Source organism: Camellia sinensis, chromosome 3 (assembly GCF_055761805.1).
Source record: "Camellia sinensis isolate YWXY chromosome 3, ASM5576180v1, whole genome shotgun sequence".
Taxonomy (NCBI): Eukaryota; Viridiplantae; Streptophyta; class Magnoliopsida; order Ericales; family Theaceae; genus Camellia; species Camellia sinensis.
In genome coordinates, this window is record NC_138963.1 from 215,930,001 (window position 1) to 215,946,587 (window position 16,587).

At 35.6% G+C, this 16,587-nt stretch overlaps 2 protein-coding genes across 3 annotated transcripts; one reads left to right on the forward strand and one right to left on the reverse strand.

The window, feature by feature from the left end:
• Nucleotides 1-3,762: 3,762 nt before the first annotated feature.
• On the reverse strand, nucleotides 3,763-8,084 carry LOC114280910 (purple acid phosphatase). Of its 2 annotated transcripts, XR_014365247.1 has the most exons (9): nucleotides 7,494-8,084; nucleotides 6,956-7,156; nucleotides 6,741-6,852; nucleotides 5,754-5,983; nucleotides 5,497-5,635; nucleotides 5,359-5,396; nucleotides 5,176-5,267; nucleotides 4,968-5,089; nucleotides 3,763-4,855 (listed from the first exon to the last, which is right to left on the reverse strand). XR_014365247.1 is itself a non-coding variant. In XM_028223316.2 (8 exons), exons 1-8 carry the CDS (start codon nucleotides 7,674-7,676, stop codon nucleotides 4,654-4,656), a joined length of 1,410 nt encoding a protein of 469 aa, XP_028079117.2. In that variant the 5' UTR covers nucleotides 7,677-8,084; the 3' UTR covers nucleotides 3,763-4,653. The 2 variants fall into 2 exon arrangements, 1 of the variants encoding a protein (XP_028079117.2); XM_028223316.2 differs by having other exon boundaries at nucleotides 5,176-5,396.
• A 1,189-nt stretch (nucleotides 8,085-9,273) lies between these two features.
• LOC114280878 (protein NRT1/ PTR FAMILY 8.2) lies at nucleotides 9,274-16,371 on the forward strand. Its single transcript, XM_028223290.2, has 5 exons — nucleotides 9,274-13,501; nucleotides 13,616-13,724; nucleotides 13,808-14,025; nucleotides 14,122-14,687; nucleotides 15,265-16,371. Exons 1-5 carry the CDS (start codon nucleotides 13,382-13,384, stop codon nucleotides 16,130-16,132), a joined length of 1,881 nt encoding a protein of 626 aa, XP_028079091.2. The 5' UTR covers nucleotides 9,274-13,381; the 3' UTR covers nucleotides 16,133-16,371.
• The last annotated feature ends 216 nt before the right edge of the window (nucleotides 16,372-16,587 follow it).

The window sequence follows — 16,587 nt, forward strand, 5'->3', positions numbered from 1 at the left end:
GACTTATGTACAAGAAACCGATATGCACTACTATTATGTGCATAACCAATGAATATACAATCCACGGATTTCGGGCCTATCCTAACCCGTTTGGGTGTAGGAATTGCCACTTTTGCAAGACACCCCCACATTTGTAAGAATTTATACGAAGGCTTAACACCTTTCCATAACTCATATGGCGTCTTGTCCACCTTCTTCCGGGGTACTTTATTCAGAATTTAATTTGCAGAGAGAATTACTTCCCCCCACATGTTCTGTGGTAATCCAGAACTTATCAACATTGCATTCATCATTTCCTTTAGCGTCCTGTTCTTCTGCTCAGCAACCCCATTTGATTGAGGAGAATAAGGTACCGTGGTTTGGTGGATAATCCCAGATTGAGCACAAATCTCAATAAACGGTGATTCATACTCACCACCACGATCACTTCTTAAAGCCTTAATCTTGCGGCCTAATTTATTCTCAACTTCATTCTTATAAAGAATAAACTTGTCAATAGCCTCATCTTTGCTTTTAAGCAAATAGACATAACAATACTTAGTGCAATCATCAACCAAAGTGATGAAGTATTTATTGCCACCACGTGATTGTATAAACTTTAAGTCACACACATCACTATGCACTAAGTCTAATGGCTCTGAACTTTTTTCAATAGAATGAAACGAAGATCTTGTCAACTTCGCTTCAACACAAGTCTCACACTTGTGTTTTGGATTAATCTTAAAAGATGGTATGTGATCTAACTTGATTAATCTACGTAAAGATTCAAAGTTCACATGTCCTAGTCTACCATGCCATAAATTAGAAGACTCAAGCATGTAAGCAGAAGAAGATGCATCTTTATTCATCTTTGGGATAACAGTTATTACATTGAGTTTGAACATACCCCCCAACATATAACCCTTACCCACATACACTCCGCTCTTGGTCAAAACGACCTTGTTGGACTCAAAAACAATGCGAAAACCATGTTTGCTGAGAAGAGACCCTGAGACAAGATTCTTACGAATGTCCGGAACATACAGGACTTCGTTCAAGGTTAGCTCTTTTCCTGACGTCAACTTCAGGACCACCTTTCCTTTCTCCTCAACAATCAAGGTAGCAGAGTTTTCCATAAACAACTTCTCACCGTTTGTAACCGGCTCGAAAGTTGTAAACAGCTTCTTCTCGGAGCAGATGTGGCGTGTAGCCCCAGTATCAATCCACCATTCTCTTGGGTTTGAACCCGCCAGATTCACCTCAGAGACAACGGCAGACAAGTGCATATCATCCTCCTCATGTGAGTGCTCTTGTAAATCTGCCATATGAGCACGAGGTTTAGTCTTGTATGGCTTCTTCTGCTTGCGACAGTCACTAGCCTGATGCCCTTCGCTACCACAGTTATAACACTTCCCAAAGAACCGATAACTTGGTTTCGGTGGCTTGTAAGCCGGCTTCTTTGCAACACCACCTCTAGGCCCCAACTTAGAGCCCTTGTTCACAGGGGCTTCTTTCTTATCTCAGAAGATTTGCCATGCTCAATGAAATTGGCTTTTACTGAGGAGGTACTTCCTCATTTCTTTCTATTATCCTCCTCAATTCGGAGTTGGGCAACCAGCTCTTCAACTGACATTTCCTTGCACTTGTGCTTCAAGTAGTTCTTGAAATCCTTCCAACCATTGGGAAGTTTCTCAATGATCACAGCAACTTGGAATGACTCGTTCAAAGGCATCCCTTCAGCATGAATTTCATGCAAGATCACTTGAAACTCCTGGACTTGGCTCATCACAGTTTTTGAATCTATCATTTTAAAATCAAGGAACCGGCCAACCACAAATTTCTTTGCCCCGGCATCCTCAGTCTTGTACTTTTTGTCCAGAGATTCCCATAACTCTTTTGCTGAGCTCTTGGAACAAAACACACTATATAGTGAGTCTGCCAAGCTGTTAAACACATAGTTCCAGCAAAGATAGTCTGTCTGCTTCCATGTGTCAAACGCCATGACTTTCTGCCTGTCAGGCTCATTCTCTGCCACGGCTGGAGGATCCTCGCTCAAAACCTTTGCAAGGTTTAGTGTGGTCAAGTAAAACAGCATCTTCTGCTGCCATCTCTTAAAGTTTTCCCCAGTAAACTCTTCTGGGCGCTCATGGTGACTAAACGGTCCTCCCGGAACAGCCGGAGTAATGCTAGGGTTGACCACAGAGGTCACAACAGTAGGGGTTGGCAACCCAGTTGCCCCAAGGTTCAGATCCCCACCAATATTAGCAGTAGCAGCAGTATTAGTGATAGTTTCCATTTCGAAAATTACACCAAAATATCACTTCTGTGTTCCAGAAATTAAACTTACCCTTAGAAAATCCCTTAGATGAAAAGTTAATTCAAAATTAGTCTCACCACAAAAACCTAGAATCGAACATGGTCAAGAAAGTTCCCAGGAAGACTGGATAGGTCACACCGGTCCCACTTAAAACCCAGTTAACCTTTTGACAAAACTTTTAAGAGCATGTTGACTCCTAGTCCGTGATAAACAATTTTAAGAATTAAATTTTCTTAGGGATGAACTAGGTTAAAACAAACCAAGGTCCAAACTTTTACAAGCAATGTAAAATATTGCTACAACAATATAAGCAAATAAAACTTGCTACTACAAATTGGTAAACAAACCAACTACATCTCAAGCAAACATGCTTCAAACATTTAAATAAAATAGCCAATCCATAAGATTCTATTTAGTCCAAAAGCCTTTCCACGCTTAGGTATGTCTACAAAGAGAGTTAGTGGCAAACAACAACATAATATAAAGCAACTAATCTAAAGCAATTGTACATACAATCAAATATTATTTAACCTTCTAGCAAATCATAGAATAGCAAAATAACTAATGAATTAAGATACTATACAAGTTACAAAACCTTATAACTTCTACATTAAATTAAAAATTAATTGCCATAAATTATATAAGAATTTAATTCACAATAACCATGTAAATAAATATAGGCAAGTTACACAAATTTTATAAACCAAAGAACTACATTTAATTCAAACTTTAATTCATCCAAATAAATCACACACTATTAATGGAAATAAAACCACACATTACAAATCTTAAAAATTATATAAGAATTATTAAATAATAAACATGGAAATAACTTATGTGTATAACTCTAGAAAACTAGAAGCAATTTCACATGCAAATTAGATAGTAAAACTAGAAGCATGCAAAACCAAAATATACATATGCAACATTAGTCAAATAGGATGAAACCAAACAAGTAGCATGCAGTTTATGTAAATAATTTGAATTGTTTATATGTAATAAACTAATAACTAAGCACTTCAAGTATATAACCATTTAACAATTAACATGCAAAAAATACTAAAGATTAAATCATGTAATCTAGTTTAGAAAATAATAAGCATGTAACAAATTAAAACCTAAAATAGAATTAGCATGTCAAAATTGCGAAATCTATAAATTATATTTTATAACCTTAAAATTCATGCAAATCATAGAAGGGGAATGATGAACCATACGCATAAAATAAGATCAGATTAATACAATTAAGTATACAAATTATGATAGAGCATTCTAATTAAACTTAAGCAATTAGAGAATCACATTGCATAATTTACAATCATTGAAATAGGGAGCAATTCCGCAACAGTTCCTAGTAACATCATACAAGTGTCTATATAAATCTATTCGATCAATTTCATAGAAAAAAATATATATAAAAATCTGTTTTAAGCTTATTGTTGAAATTGTGAAATTAATTAAATAGATTTATGAAGAAATCAAAATTATATACCAAAAACATATACTGATAATTACAACTAAATTTCAACAGAAATACACAAAACAATAAAATGATAAAGAAACCAAACCGAAGCCTGCACGGTTGCAGTTTCCTTAAAACAGATTTCGCCGCCTCACGAGTCGAGTGCTTGAGGAATCCCGACGTCTGTCTCCCAGGATACGACGGTCAAAAATCAGATGCGGCAGAAGCACTCTCTGTCTAGCTTAGTGAACAAAAATAGTGGCAGCACTCTCTCACAGTAGGAACTTTCTGGCAAACTGACTAAAGAATGGAAGAAACAATTTCTGTGTGTTGGAGACTTGACAGGAGGGTCTCAATTTATACATGTATAGGGGAGAGAGGAGAAGCCTCCAGCCTTTATGGCTGGTCACTAATGCATCATTAATTTCTGCAATGAAGGCAAGAGTTACAAACCCCATTAATGCACTATTAAACTCTGCAATAAAGGCAGGAGTTACAAATCCCATTAATTCTTTCATGAAGCTAACTTCATGGGGCAATTTCTCATTCAATTTTCAATGGTTTTGGCTATACTATTTGTGGTGTAAAGATCTCATTGTAAAGTATCTAGACCCACTTAGACCCAACACAATAGATGATTGGGACCCACTTTAATATTTAATTAAAGTCAACAAAAAACTATTTTTTCCACCATCAAAATCTCAATTTAACAGTTCCACACAACGATTATGGAGAAGCAAAATCTCAATTGAATTATGTTCACAATTTACTAGAATGAGCAAGTAAGCAATGAACCATAGTACAATACGATTGAAGGATATATAAATCCTTTAGTGCGGATAATGGGTTGATAATTGGTTCCATTCAAGAGGACAAAGGAAACGAAATGAAACCCTTATCTTGATGAAGCTACAGAGGACTCTTCCGATGATTTCCAGTATCTGTTGTGAAACCATTGTGAGTCAGCTTCAATGGCATATCCATCTTGATTCCGATGCCAACTGAAGTAGGCATGAGTCCTGTTCTTAATGTCAAAAATGCCATGTCCAAAGCTGGCTTCACGGTAGGCTGAGTAGTGTGGCTGTGGCTGTGTCATTCTGCACAAAAGTTACAAGTTCAAATTTATCGTACTTATGCATAAATAGTAGTACATTTCAGCATATATCAAAATATTCAATCATTGATGAGAAATCTGACAACAAAACATACGCAGTTGACAATCCCTCTTGATTGCCTCCATCTCCAATGGTTATGTAAACGGGGGCAGAATGGTTGTTTACGGAAGTGCACAATCCGTTTATGATGTTGTAGGCAACATTTGATACGCGTTCCTGTAATGCAAATATTTGTTGGTATTACTATGCTGGTTCGTGCAATTAAGTTTCCGACTTTAATTTAGAGAAGGATGGGCAGTTACTGATCGTTCATAGGCATGCACGTGACCGGCAAAGACAACATCTACTTTGTACTCCACAAACCACGGCTCGTACATCACTCTCATGGTTTCCCCTTCCATATAATGAGAAACATAACTATTATACATTGGGGGATGCATTAGAACAATGAGCCATGGAGTTTCAGTCCTGTTCACTTCTGTTACCTTGTTTGTGAACCATTTGTACTGGGGAGTGTATTTCCCTGCAATACAAAACTTGTAAGTTATTGGAATACAGTTTGATGTCAAGCCTGCAACTGAAATCACACTGATATGGTGGAAGTGCATGATATAAATTCTTACCAAAAGCCGAGTAAGAAGACATGACAATGATGTATGCTGAAGCTCTCTTAATGGAGTACCAAAGAGGAGACGTACTTTCAGAAGCTTCATATGGCACGAAAAAACGATGTGTATAAGGTTTAAAGGGTATTGATTCGCCCTGCAACACAATCACCATCGTGATCATGGTTAGAGTTGAGTATTAACAACAACAGATCAAAATATGATTATTTTCTATGTTTGTTTCAACAAAATAGAAATGAAAAGAGGAACATTACGATTGCAGGAGCAAAATCAATTTCATGATTCCCTGCAGTCCAGATCCAAGGTTGATGAGCAGCATTTCTCTCAATAAATCTCCCCCATGTATCCCATCTGTTGTTGTCGTGGAACGGGTAATCATCTGCATAAGAGAGGTCCCCAACGAACAGTAATGCTTGTCCTTTCGCTGGGTTCAACTCATAGTGAGTTAGCGTCGTATTTGAATCATAAGTTTGACCGAGATCCCCTGCACAAATGCTCAATAAAGCGAGTTCAAACAGAAGTATTTAGTGGTTTCTCTTTATTTCATTGCAGTTTTTTTGCCTCATGCATAAAATATGCATTTATGAGATAAAGATTTATGTGGTGTATGAGCCTCTGGTGGAACTTTAATAAACGAATTACACTAGGTATAGATTGGTTTACTAAGATCCTTTAAGTTTACAACCGACTTCATCTAAAATAATTGACATAGTTTAATCAACTCCTCGTTTATGTTCGGTTGCTAAAAAACATGGAATCTTTTATGAAGATGGCTTGTTGTGTTGGACACAGATACGACACAAAACTCATCATATACTTTTCGACACCTGTCCTACTATTATTTAAATATGCCTAAGATACATGGGGAACACATGTATTACTTAAGCATATGTGAAAACAATACAAGTTTAAATAAAATAACTTGAAATTGAATGATAAAAAAAAAAAAAATCATATAAATTTATACCTATTATCCTCTTTTAAGCTTAAGAAATTAGTACTAAATTACATTTTGTTAATATCTTTGAATTAAATATTCATATACATTATATATAATACTTTCTTATGCTTCGACATGACATATAAAATTATATATTTTTTATGTGTCTCCTATATGTCATGTCATGTCACATGTCCGTATGTTCTATTGGCAATAGTGAAAATCCACATGATGACCAAGCTCTTGAACAAAAGTAATGAATTAGATGTGCACAATAAACTGATGTTCAACAAATTAATACCTATGAGACCAAAAGTATAAGGCACATCCGGGCCAACTTTCGGGGGAGTTATAAACCAAAACTGTCGAGTGGTGTTCCCAATCCCAACCTCATAGTAATATTTTGTATCAAACTGCAATGTTAAGAAAGAATTTAAGTGCAAAGTATTGTAAATTTAATTTGACCCCAAAATTCAAATTGCAGATGTATCTATACCCTTGGTGAGGAGCACACACCTCCAAATCCTTGATGGTGCAGTGATGAATGAAACCAGAAGTGTAATCGAAGTACTTGTACGTAACGACAATGCCATCAGCACAGTTCTTGAGCTCGGTGTTCTCTGCCCAGTAGACAACAGTGTTTGAACCCGGTTCATCGGGAGTGATCCAAGAGATAATCACACCCCTCCCCTCATAATCTCCTTGTGTTATATGAACCTTAAATACAACGTTGTCAAATCAGAGAATGTCATAAAAATGTCTACAAGTGTAAAATTGCAAATTTTGAAATGGGGCAACAAAACAACATCAAGAAAATGAAATAAGTAAGCTCACTAACACTTAAAAGCTATAAGTCATAACACACACACACACACACACACACACACACACACACATACTAAGGTATTCAATTTGAAAACCAACTTAACATAAGGAACGAGATTGAGAATTTACATTCTATTACAAACCCCAAATTTTCTTGGCAACCAAACAGGGCATGTAAGAGAAAACAGAGATTCATGAATTAAGAAGAACAAGGGGCATGATTGCAAACCTGTTGGGGAGCATTATAACCAGGAGGTACTCTAAACACATCGCTGTCTAATGGCATATCAAAACTGAGGTTATTAGGTCTTTGATAACCACTGGTCATTCCACCATTACAGAACTCTGCAACATTCAAAATCAAACCAAGAAGGAGATAAACAAACCCAGCACAAACCCACTTGGGTACCATTTTGTTTTTTGTTTTCCCCAATCCAGAGATCAAATTCAACCTCCAAACGCGAACCCTTTCACAATAATTTCCGAACCCTGTTCTTGAAACTTCGTAAATAATAATTATATTAGGAATAATCACGAAGAAGAAGAAGAAGTAGAAAACGATTGTTGTTGTGTATATGTAATGAGTGTGTGTATCAATGAAGGAAGCAAACACAAACCTATACAAGACAATAAAATGAATTTGAGTGTGAAGCGAAGAGTTGTTGTGGGAATGAAAAAAAATAGGTAAGGTACACTAATCTTCTAGTGTTGTTGCATATATCGACAGCTAACTACTAGTCAAATAGAGTCAATTTGCATGGCGGTGTAGTGTGGTTCATGTGGCTGTCCGTAAACGCTGATCGAATATTCATTTCGAAAGGAGAATATTATCAGTGGTGCTACACCTAATATATTAATTAATATATAGTACGTATAATTTTATTTGAATACTATTTGGCTAGATTTTCTTCTATATACCTATCTAAAAAAAGATTTTCTTCTATATATATATAAAAAAAAAATACAGTCCAACTATATTTTTTTGTTTGAATTTTTAATTTTATCTTCAATGATACGAATGAAAAAATAAAATGAGTGAGAGAGAGAGAAAGAGAAAGAGAGAGGAGTATGGGTGTATTTTCATGTGATAAACATGTTAATGGAAGTGAAATTAGAGGGTCTCAACTAGGAGAATGAATCCGGATTTATAAAAAAAAAAAGGAGAATGAATTATTTTTTAAAATGATAATATAAAAAAAAATTATACTAATTTTATAGTGTTATGTTTAGGTAAAATCAATAAAATCAAACAGTTGCAGTTGAATTTTAGGATTTACCAGTTGGGGGCAGGACATTCAGTTAAAACTTGTATCAGTGAATGCTCAAGCAATTGGGTGACCAGACAATTGTTGAGTTGAAAATTAATCAATTGCGTAATTTATAATAGATAACATGCTAATCATTATTCACCCCAAAAAACATGCTAATTATAGCCTAAAAAGTTGTGATTAAGTGATTATAACGTTAAAATAATTAAAATTTTAATGTAATTTTTATATATTTTTAAATGAAATAAAAACTATTTTTTTTCCCACAAACCCCTTCTCTTTTATTTTTTTCTCCAAAAATAAAAAATTCAAGCACAAAATTAATGAATAGACAAGATGATTACATGGCCTGCTCGAGGGACAAATACAAATGAACCTCCAATTTGAATTTTATTGATTAAAATAATAGGACTTATTGCTTTCGTGTGTCTTTCAAAAGAGTAGAACAAGTGTAATGTGAACTAATACTCAAAGGGCATGTTTGATTGGGTGGATTAGAGCATGGGATTAGGATTATTAATCCGTAGGCCCAATTATCTCATGTTTGTTTTAACATTTTGGTTTAGGATTATTAATCCAATGGATAATTAATCCAACAAATTTGTAGGATTATTAGTAATGGGGTAGGGGTGGGATTATTAATCCAATGGATATTAATCCAATTGGATAGTGAATCCTACACTAATTTAATAGGATTATTAATACTTCACTATTAGTCTTTTGAATCAAACATGACCAAAGATTACTCAATAACTTCGCCTATGTTACCTAAACTTATAATAATGGCACGAGATCTTCTGTCTCAAAAAATTTTATGCTATTTTAACTCAAAACACTCGCAATTGTCAAATTATATGAGAATTCGAATGTGTAAGAATTTCAAAATATGATTTAATGACTACAAAAATTTTGGGAGAAAAATTAAAAAATTTGTGAACAGAGGATAATTCAATGATTATAATTATCAAACTTATATGCATGCCAGTTTGTCCCCTAGTGTTTGGGCGGCACTTTGAAAAGTTCCTAACACAAACAAATGGTGCTTTAAAAAATATAATTTTCATCCACACTTTTTGGTTGGCCTGAAAGGTTTCTTCATCGGCTGTTGTTGGCTTATTTTTCTTACGAAGGAAAATATTATAAATGCGAGCGTGCCAGTAAGGATTGAAAAATCCTTACAGATTAAATTCAAGCCAATTATCAAGCGATTGTGTTGACGGTTCTTTTGCCTCAACGAAGAGGACTTCAAATTTGCCAAGTGTAGCGAAAAGAAAAAGTAAAAGAAGAAAAAGGGACGGAGAAAGATGATTGAGTGAATAATCAAAGTAATAATTACTTTCCTCTACTCCTATGCTTCGAAAAGAAAGTGCATAAAATGCTTCGAAATGGAAATGCTGAAAATAAATGCTTCGAAATATAAATCTATGTTAAACTACTCCTAAGATAAGGAAAATAACAAGAAATATTGAAATCAATTGTCTTTGATTTAAGTTCTAGATCTTTACAATGTAGCCATTAATGGCTATTTATAGAAGAAAAAATACAGCAATAACTACTTAGTAACTACCAATTTCTTCCATCTTCATTCTTGTCTTGCCATGTGTCCTTCCACTCATCCACTTTGTCCTCCCACTCATCCACTTTGTCCTTCATATTCTCCATTATCTCTATAACTTCTTTTAACTTCCAAATGAATAAGAGGATGCCACGTGTCCTGCAATTATATAAATAATAAATAATAATAAAAATTGCAGATTTATGGTGTTAACATTACCCCCCGCGGCCCTTAAAAATGATGTTTATTTGAATTTTTGAAGGGCCGAACCAAGCACATGACTAACCTAAGCAGCAAAGTGCTTCGAATGATGTAACAACACCAATAAAGCGCTTCGAATGAGTATGAAATTATGACTAAATGACTTGAATTATTACTAGTAACAAGCTTCGAAAGTAATATAAAGGACCAAAATCATTCTTCGAAGGTCGATGGAACCGACAAAAGACGAATTACATCCTCAAAAATACTCGACAAAGTTTCGAAGGTTCACAACCACCATTATTATTTCTTCGAAGCTGTTGTTGATGCAAGATAGAGTGCTTCGAAGCTTACAAAATTCTGGCAAAACGGCTTTCGAAGCAACTTATGGCAAAACGGCTTTCGAAGCTGTTTTTGGCCAACATTGTGGTTATTCAAAACTTATATGTTCTGGTTCACACATAATTAATGAAAATATTAATTTTGTGCTTCGAACCAATTATTAATTCTTCGAAGACACCAAAACTGTTGTTCTTCGAGCCAACTTATGATGCCAAAAACAGGCATTATTCGACAACTAATTAATTGTCATTTTACATATATTTGAAGAGATGTACACATTTCGAAAGTTTTCAAAGTTTTATACAGTTTCGAAGGTGAAGTAATCAACCTTCGAAACAACTCTTGATATTTCGAATGTATCTTCAAAGCTTTATACAGCTTCGAATGTGAAGTAATCAACCTTCGAAACAACTCTTGATGCTTCGAATGTATCTTCGATGCTTTGATTGTGTACATACAAACAATTGGCCATCAATTTGAAAAGATAAGCCATTCTCAGTCATTTATTTAAATGCACAGGCTTTTTCTAGCCAAGTTCATGCATTTTAAATGGTCATCCCTTGTTCTTAGTGCTTCGAACTCATAAGAACAATTTGTTAATTTTATTAGCCACATCATCATAATTATATTTTGATGTGAACCACAAATCCAAAAAGGATTTTGAACACAAAAAGTCATGGTATAGTGTGACCATGAAAATTTATACTTTTTGACATTTTGAAAAGTGTCAAAAATTTTGAATTCATGAACAGTGGCTTGTTCATTATTCTTGACCATGTTTGTTTTAAAAACATGACTTTTGCCGAATAGGTTTTCATAATTATTTGGCAAAGTGGGTTGTTTTTCTATGTTAGCCATTAATGGCTTATGAAAATCACCCATAGATATGTTATTTTCATGACCTGACTCTCTAACATTTGGTTTTTGGACCCCCCGAGTCATACATGGAACATCATTCTTAGCCAAATTTGGGTAAAGAACATGCTCTTTCGTTGTGTTAATTTCATAATTTGGCTCTTTTAAAATGGACTCTTGAACCCCCCGAGCCATTGATGAAATCAACTCTTTGCTTTTGCTATTTTTAACCACGAAAAAATTCTGAAAAAATTCACCAATTCCGGCCATTAAAGCCTCAGTTAAAGACTTGGTAGTGAGAGTTGATAACTCATCATTCCATTGGCGAATTTCCATATCAAGTTGATGAATTTTTCCAATTAAATGGTGTCTTTTTTCTTCCACCAAATAATATTGTAAGGGATGAAAGTTTATTTCATCAAGAAAATGGATCTCTTCTTGAAGATCCAAAATTTCTCTTTTACGCCAATATATTTCATATTGACAAGTTCGAAAGGCGAAATCCAAATCGTTTGTCATTTCTTACACTTGGCTGTCCCACTGGGCGTGCCAAAAAATGTTGGCTTATTTTTCCTACGAAGGAAAATATCATAAATGCGAGCGTGCCAGCAAGGATTGAAAAATCCTTACAGATTAAATTCAAGCCAATTATCAAGCGATTGTGTTGACGGTTCTTTTGCCTCAACGAAGAGGACTTCAAATTTGCCAAGTGTAGCGAAAAGAAAAAGTAAAAGAAGAAAAAGGGACGGAGAAAGATGATTGAGTGAACAATCAAAATAATAATTACTTTCCTCTACTCCTATGCTTCGAAAAGAAAGTGCATAAAATGCTTCGAAATGGAAATGCTGAAAATAAATGCTTCGAAATATAAATCTATGTTAAACTACTCCTAAGATAAGGAAAATAACAAGAAATATTGAAATCAATTGTCTTTGATTTAAGTTCTGGATCTTTACAATGTAGCCATTAATGGCTATTTATAGAAGAAAAAATACAGCAATAACTACTTAGTAACTACCCATTTCTTCCATCTTCATTCTTGTCTTGCCATGTGTCCTTCCACTCATCCACTTTGTCCTCCCACTCATCCACTTTGTCCTTCATATTCTCCATTATCTCTATAACTTCTTTTAACTTCCAAATGAATAAAAGGATGCCACGTGTCCTGCAATTATATAAATAATAAATAATAATAAAAATTACAGATTTATGGTGTTAACAGTTGTAACTGCATTTCAACCTTATTGTCCAACATTTTGTTCAACCCCTGCACCCTAAGTTTGAGTATAATAAAAAATCATGACTAATTGCACTAAGAGATATGTGTTCTGTTGCACATTGGTTTTCATTTTTTTTATTCTGTCAATTTGATCTTCAAACTACTAATTTTTAGTTTAAATGGTCCTCAATCCTCATGTTGTTCAAATTGATTAATGTAAGTCAAGATATTCTTGTTGCAATTTAACATATATTTTAAAAACTACAATTTAAAAAATGATATCCAGACTATAAACTTTCTTGCAATTTTATATTTTTATTTCAAATGGCGGGTATGTTGAGATTATTTTAACTCCAAATTAACAAAATTGAAATATTAAAAATTAAAAATGCAACAAAATGTATAATTAATCTTGAAAACAAAATTAATATTGTTTGCCGGCTGCTAGACAATAACTTAATACACGTCCGGATGAGCACTCAAGAAACATTCAACACCAATTCAAATCATATTTTAAACTCCTTATTAGATTGAGAAAGCAAAAAACCCATACCTTATTTATAGGACACCCCACTTGAAAATCCTTCTACTCAACTTAGAATCAAAGAGCTCCTATAGAGACATAGGTACTTCTGCATTTCCCCAAAACTCACAGAATTGTTCTGAATCCTTCATCAATGGATAGAGTCGAACTAGCCGGCGAGCTGGATGAGATGCCTCTTCATGATAAGTCGTTCTCATACATGGAGCCCCAAGGCATGAACGGCTTTCTGGGAGTCGATAAGCAAAACATTAAGGTAATACCTTTTTAATTACATGTTTTTTTTTTTTTTTTTTTTTTTTTTTTTTTTTTTTTTTTTTTTTGTGTCAACTAAATGCTAACGTGCTTTCGATGCAAACTGGTTTTGTAGGAGGTAAGCTCCTTGACATCGCTGGTCAGCAATGGTTCGGTTGATTTTCGTGGGAGAATGGCTGATAAGCAAACCACCGGAGGATGGAAGGCCTCACCATTCATCATAGGTCTTTTCTCAAACATTGAAATTAAGCTAAATAATTTAAATAATTAAGCTAATTTGGGTACAACACTGTTGTTGTTGTTGTAGTGAATGAGGTGGCAGAGAGGTTAGCATTCTTTGCGATTGCGGTGAACATGGTGAGATACCTGGCGTTGGAGATGAATGAATCAATCCCAGATGCAGTGACACATGTCACTGATTGGATTGGAGCTGCCTTTGTTCTTGCAATCCTCGGAGCATTTCTTGCCGATGCATATTTGGGTCGCTTCAAAACCATCATCATTTTCTCTTGCATCTACGCAGTGGTAAGCTATTAACAACCCAATTATTATTATTATTATTATTTTTTTGGGTATAACTTTGTTGTATAAAAAATAAAAATTTTCTTTGATTATGTTCAGGGAATGGTGTTGTTGACACTGTCAGCTTCCCTAGACAACCTCCGACCACCATCGTGCGCCACAAAGCCATGCGTACCCAAACCGGCGTCAGGTCCCCAAAACGGCTTCCTATTTTGTGCATTAGCCCTCATAGCACTCGGAACAGGAGGTATCAAACCCTGCGTCTCCTCCTTCGGAGCTGACCAATTCGACGAGTCCGACGATAAAGAAGCCCACAAGAAGTACGCATTCTTCAACTGGTTCTTCTTCGCCATCAATATGGGTGTTCTTTTGGGGATCACCCTCCTCGTCTATTTACAGCAACAGAAGGGCTGGATTTGGGGCTTTGCTGTCCCCACTGTCGCCATGTTCTGCTCTATTCTCATCTTGGCTTGTGGATTTCGATTCTATCGGTATCAGAAACCAATGGGGAGTCCTTTCACCAGGTTTCTTCAGGTTGTGGTGGCTTCTGTGAGGAACCACATGAGAGGGGTTGAAGTGGGAGGTAAGGTTGAGCTTTATGAGGTTAAAACTAGAGAGTCCGCTATTCATGGTGCCAGAAAGCTTTCTCATACTGTCCAATACAGGTACACCATTTACAACTTATTCTTATATTTGCCAATTTTCATTCCAACATTGGCAGAGTTACTGTTTTTTAATTTTAATGTCAGTTTTTTTTAATTACACAATGGTTAGTGGGCAACTCATTCAAATCAAATACAATTTAATATGCCGTCATCACATTCTATTGATATTAGGTTAGAAAAATTATTTGGTGGTTCAGGACTATACCCTGACTAATCATATAGTAAATCACTATGTCCCTTGTTGATTTCTCATGTTTCAACAGAAATTTATAAGTTTCATCTTCTCCACCAATCACACCCCTAAGCAACTCATGGTCATGTCCCATGACCACCAAATAATTCTCATTGGGTAGGGGAGCCCAATACTAGGCATATCATGAGCAACTTGGACCTGCATCACATTGGCTTGTTTGGGCAACTCGGCTAAAAGCCCTTTTTTTTTGACTTTTTGATTTTTTTATTTCTTTACTTTTTTACACATTTTTATAAATTAAAAAAAAAAAATCTAAAAAATTAGTTTTTAATCCACTTCCCAAACACTCACTCATAGTCCCAAGTTTGTTCTTCTATTTTCCAGATTCTTGGACAAAGCAGCAATTATAGTAGACCCAGAAGAAGCAAACACAAAGAGCCGTTGGAGACTATGCACAGTGACACAAGTGGAAGAATTCAAATGCTTCATCAGAGTCCTCCCAATATGGGCTTCAACCATAGCTCTCTCCATCTCATTCGCCCAACTCTCCACCTTCTTTGTCACCCAAGCGACCATCATGGACCGCAAGCTCGGCTCAAACTTCCTCATCCCAGCCGGCTCAGTCCCCTTCTTCAGTGCCGTCAACGCCCTCATCCTCGTACCCATCTACGAAACCTTCGTCGTCCCCATCCTCCGCCGCAAAACCGGCCACCCCCGCGGCCTCACCTCCCTCCAGCGCATGGGCGTCGGCCTATTCATCTCCATCTTCGCTCTCACCTCGGCCGCTCTCGTCGAAAAGAGGCGGCGCCACCACCCTAAGCCCATGACTGTGTTCTGGTTACTTCCTCAATTCTTCCTCATCGGAAGCGCCGAGGTTTTCACTTATGTCGGACAATTGGAGTTTTTTTACGATGAAGCCACCGATGGGACACGAAGCATTAGCAGCGCGATGTTTTTGAGCGAGATTGGGATCGGAAGCTGGCTAAGTACGGCGCTGGTGAAGATCGTTGAGAGTGCGACGGGTGGGGTGGAAAATGGGTGGCTGACGAACAGTCTTAATACAAGCAAGCTCGATTACTTTTACTGGATTTTGACAGGGATTAACGCGGTTAATTTCTTGGTGTATGTTTTGGTGGCTTCGCGGTACAAGGGAAGAGATGGGTCTGCGAGGAATGTGAGAGTTGAAGCCATGGGTGGTAAAGCTGGTGATGGGGATGACAAAGGCGATCTCCTCCACAGTAGAGTGTTCTGATAAAAGAATTAGGAAATAATATTGGAATTTTTTTGCAAAAATTTATTTGATAATCAATTTCTTAGTGGTATTTTATATTTTATTCTTGTGATAGGTTTTATAGCTAACATTTTTATGTGTGTCATATGTGAGAAACTCTGCAGTGTCTGTAGGTTCCTTGTATGTGAGCTTGATGACTGTGTTATGGGTTATGGTGGTTGTGTTATATATGTAAAATAAAATAGATAAAATTTGACTTATTCTCTACATGTGGCCTATCATTTTACAAATATTATCAATGTGTGTGGTTTGAGTTTTCTGAATTAAGTTTTTTGAAATTTTCATGTTTTTTTATTTTTAGTGAATATTTTTAAAATTTTAAACATTTTTTTTTATTTTTTTAGATATACCTTACTTAGATGTATCTAAAAAATAAAAAAAATGTGAAAAAATCTTTTAAAAAATTAAGAAATACA

Excerpts from the sequence above, each read along its gene's own strand:
- LOC114280910 (XM_028223316.2), bottom strand. The coding sequence starts at position 7,676 with ATGGTACCCAAGTGGGTTTGTGCTGGGTTTGTTTATCTCCTTCTTGGT. Across the intron at positions 6,853-6,955 it reads GCACCATCAAGGATTTGGAG|TTTGATACAAAATATTACTA; the intron begins GTGTGTGCTCCT and ends TTAACATTGCAG. Across the intron at positions 4,856-4,967 it reads CAAGAGGGATTGTCAACTGC|AATGACACAGCCACAGCCAC; the intron begins GTATGTTTTGTT and ends ACTTTTGTGCAG.
- LOC114280878 (XM_028223290.2), top strand. The coding sequence starts at position 13,382 with ATGGATAGAGTCGAACTAGCCGGCGAGCTGGATGAGATGCCTCTTCAT. Across the intron at positions 13,725-13,807 it reads GGCCTCACCATTCATCATAG|TGAATGAGGTGGCAGAGAGG; the intron begins GTCTTTTCTCAA and ends TTGTTGTTGTAG. Across the intron at positions 14,026-14,121 it reads TCTCTTGCATCTACGCAGTG|GGAATGGTGTTGTTGACACT; the intron begins GTAAGCTATTAA and ends GATTATGTTCAG.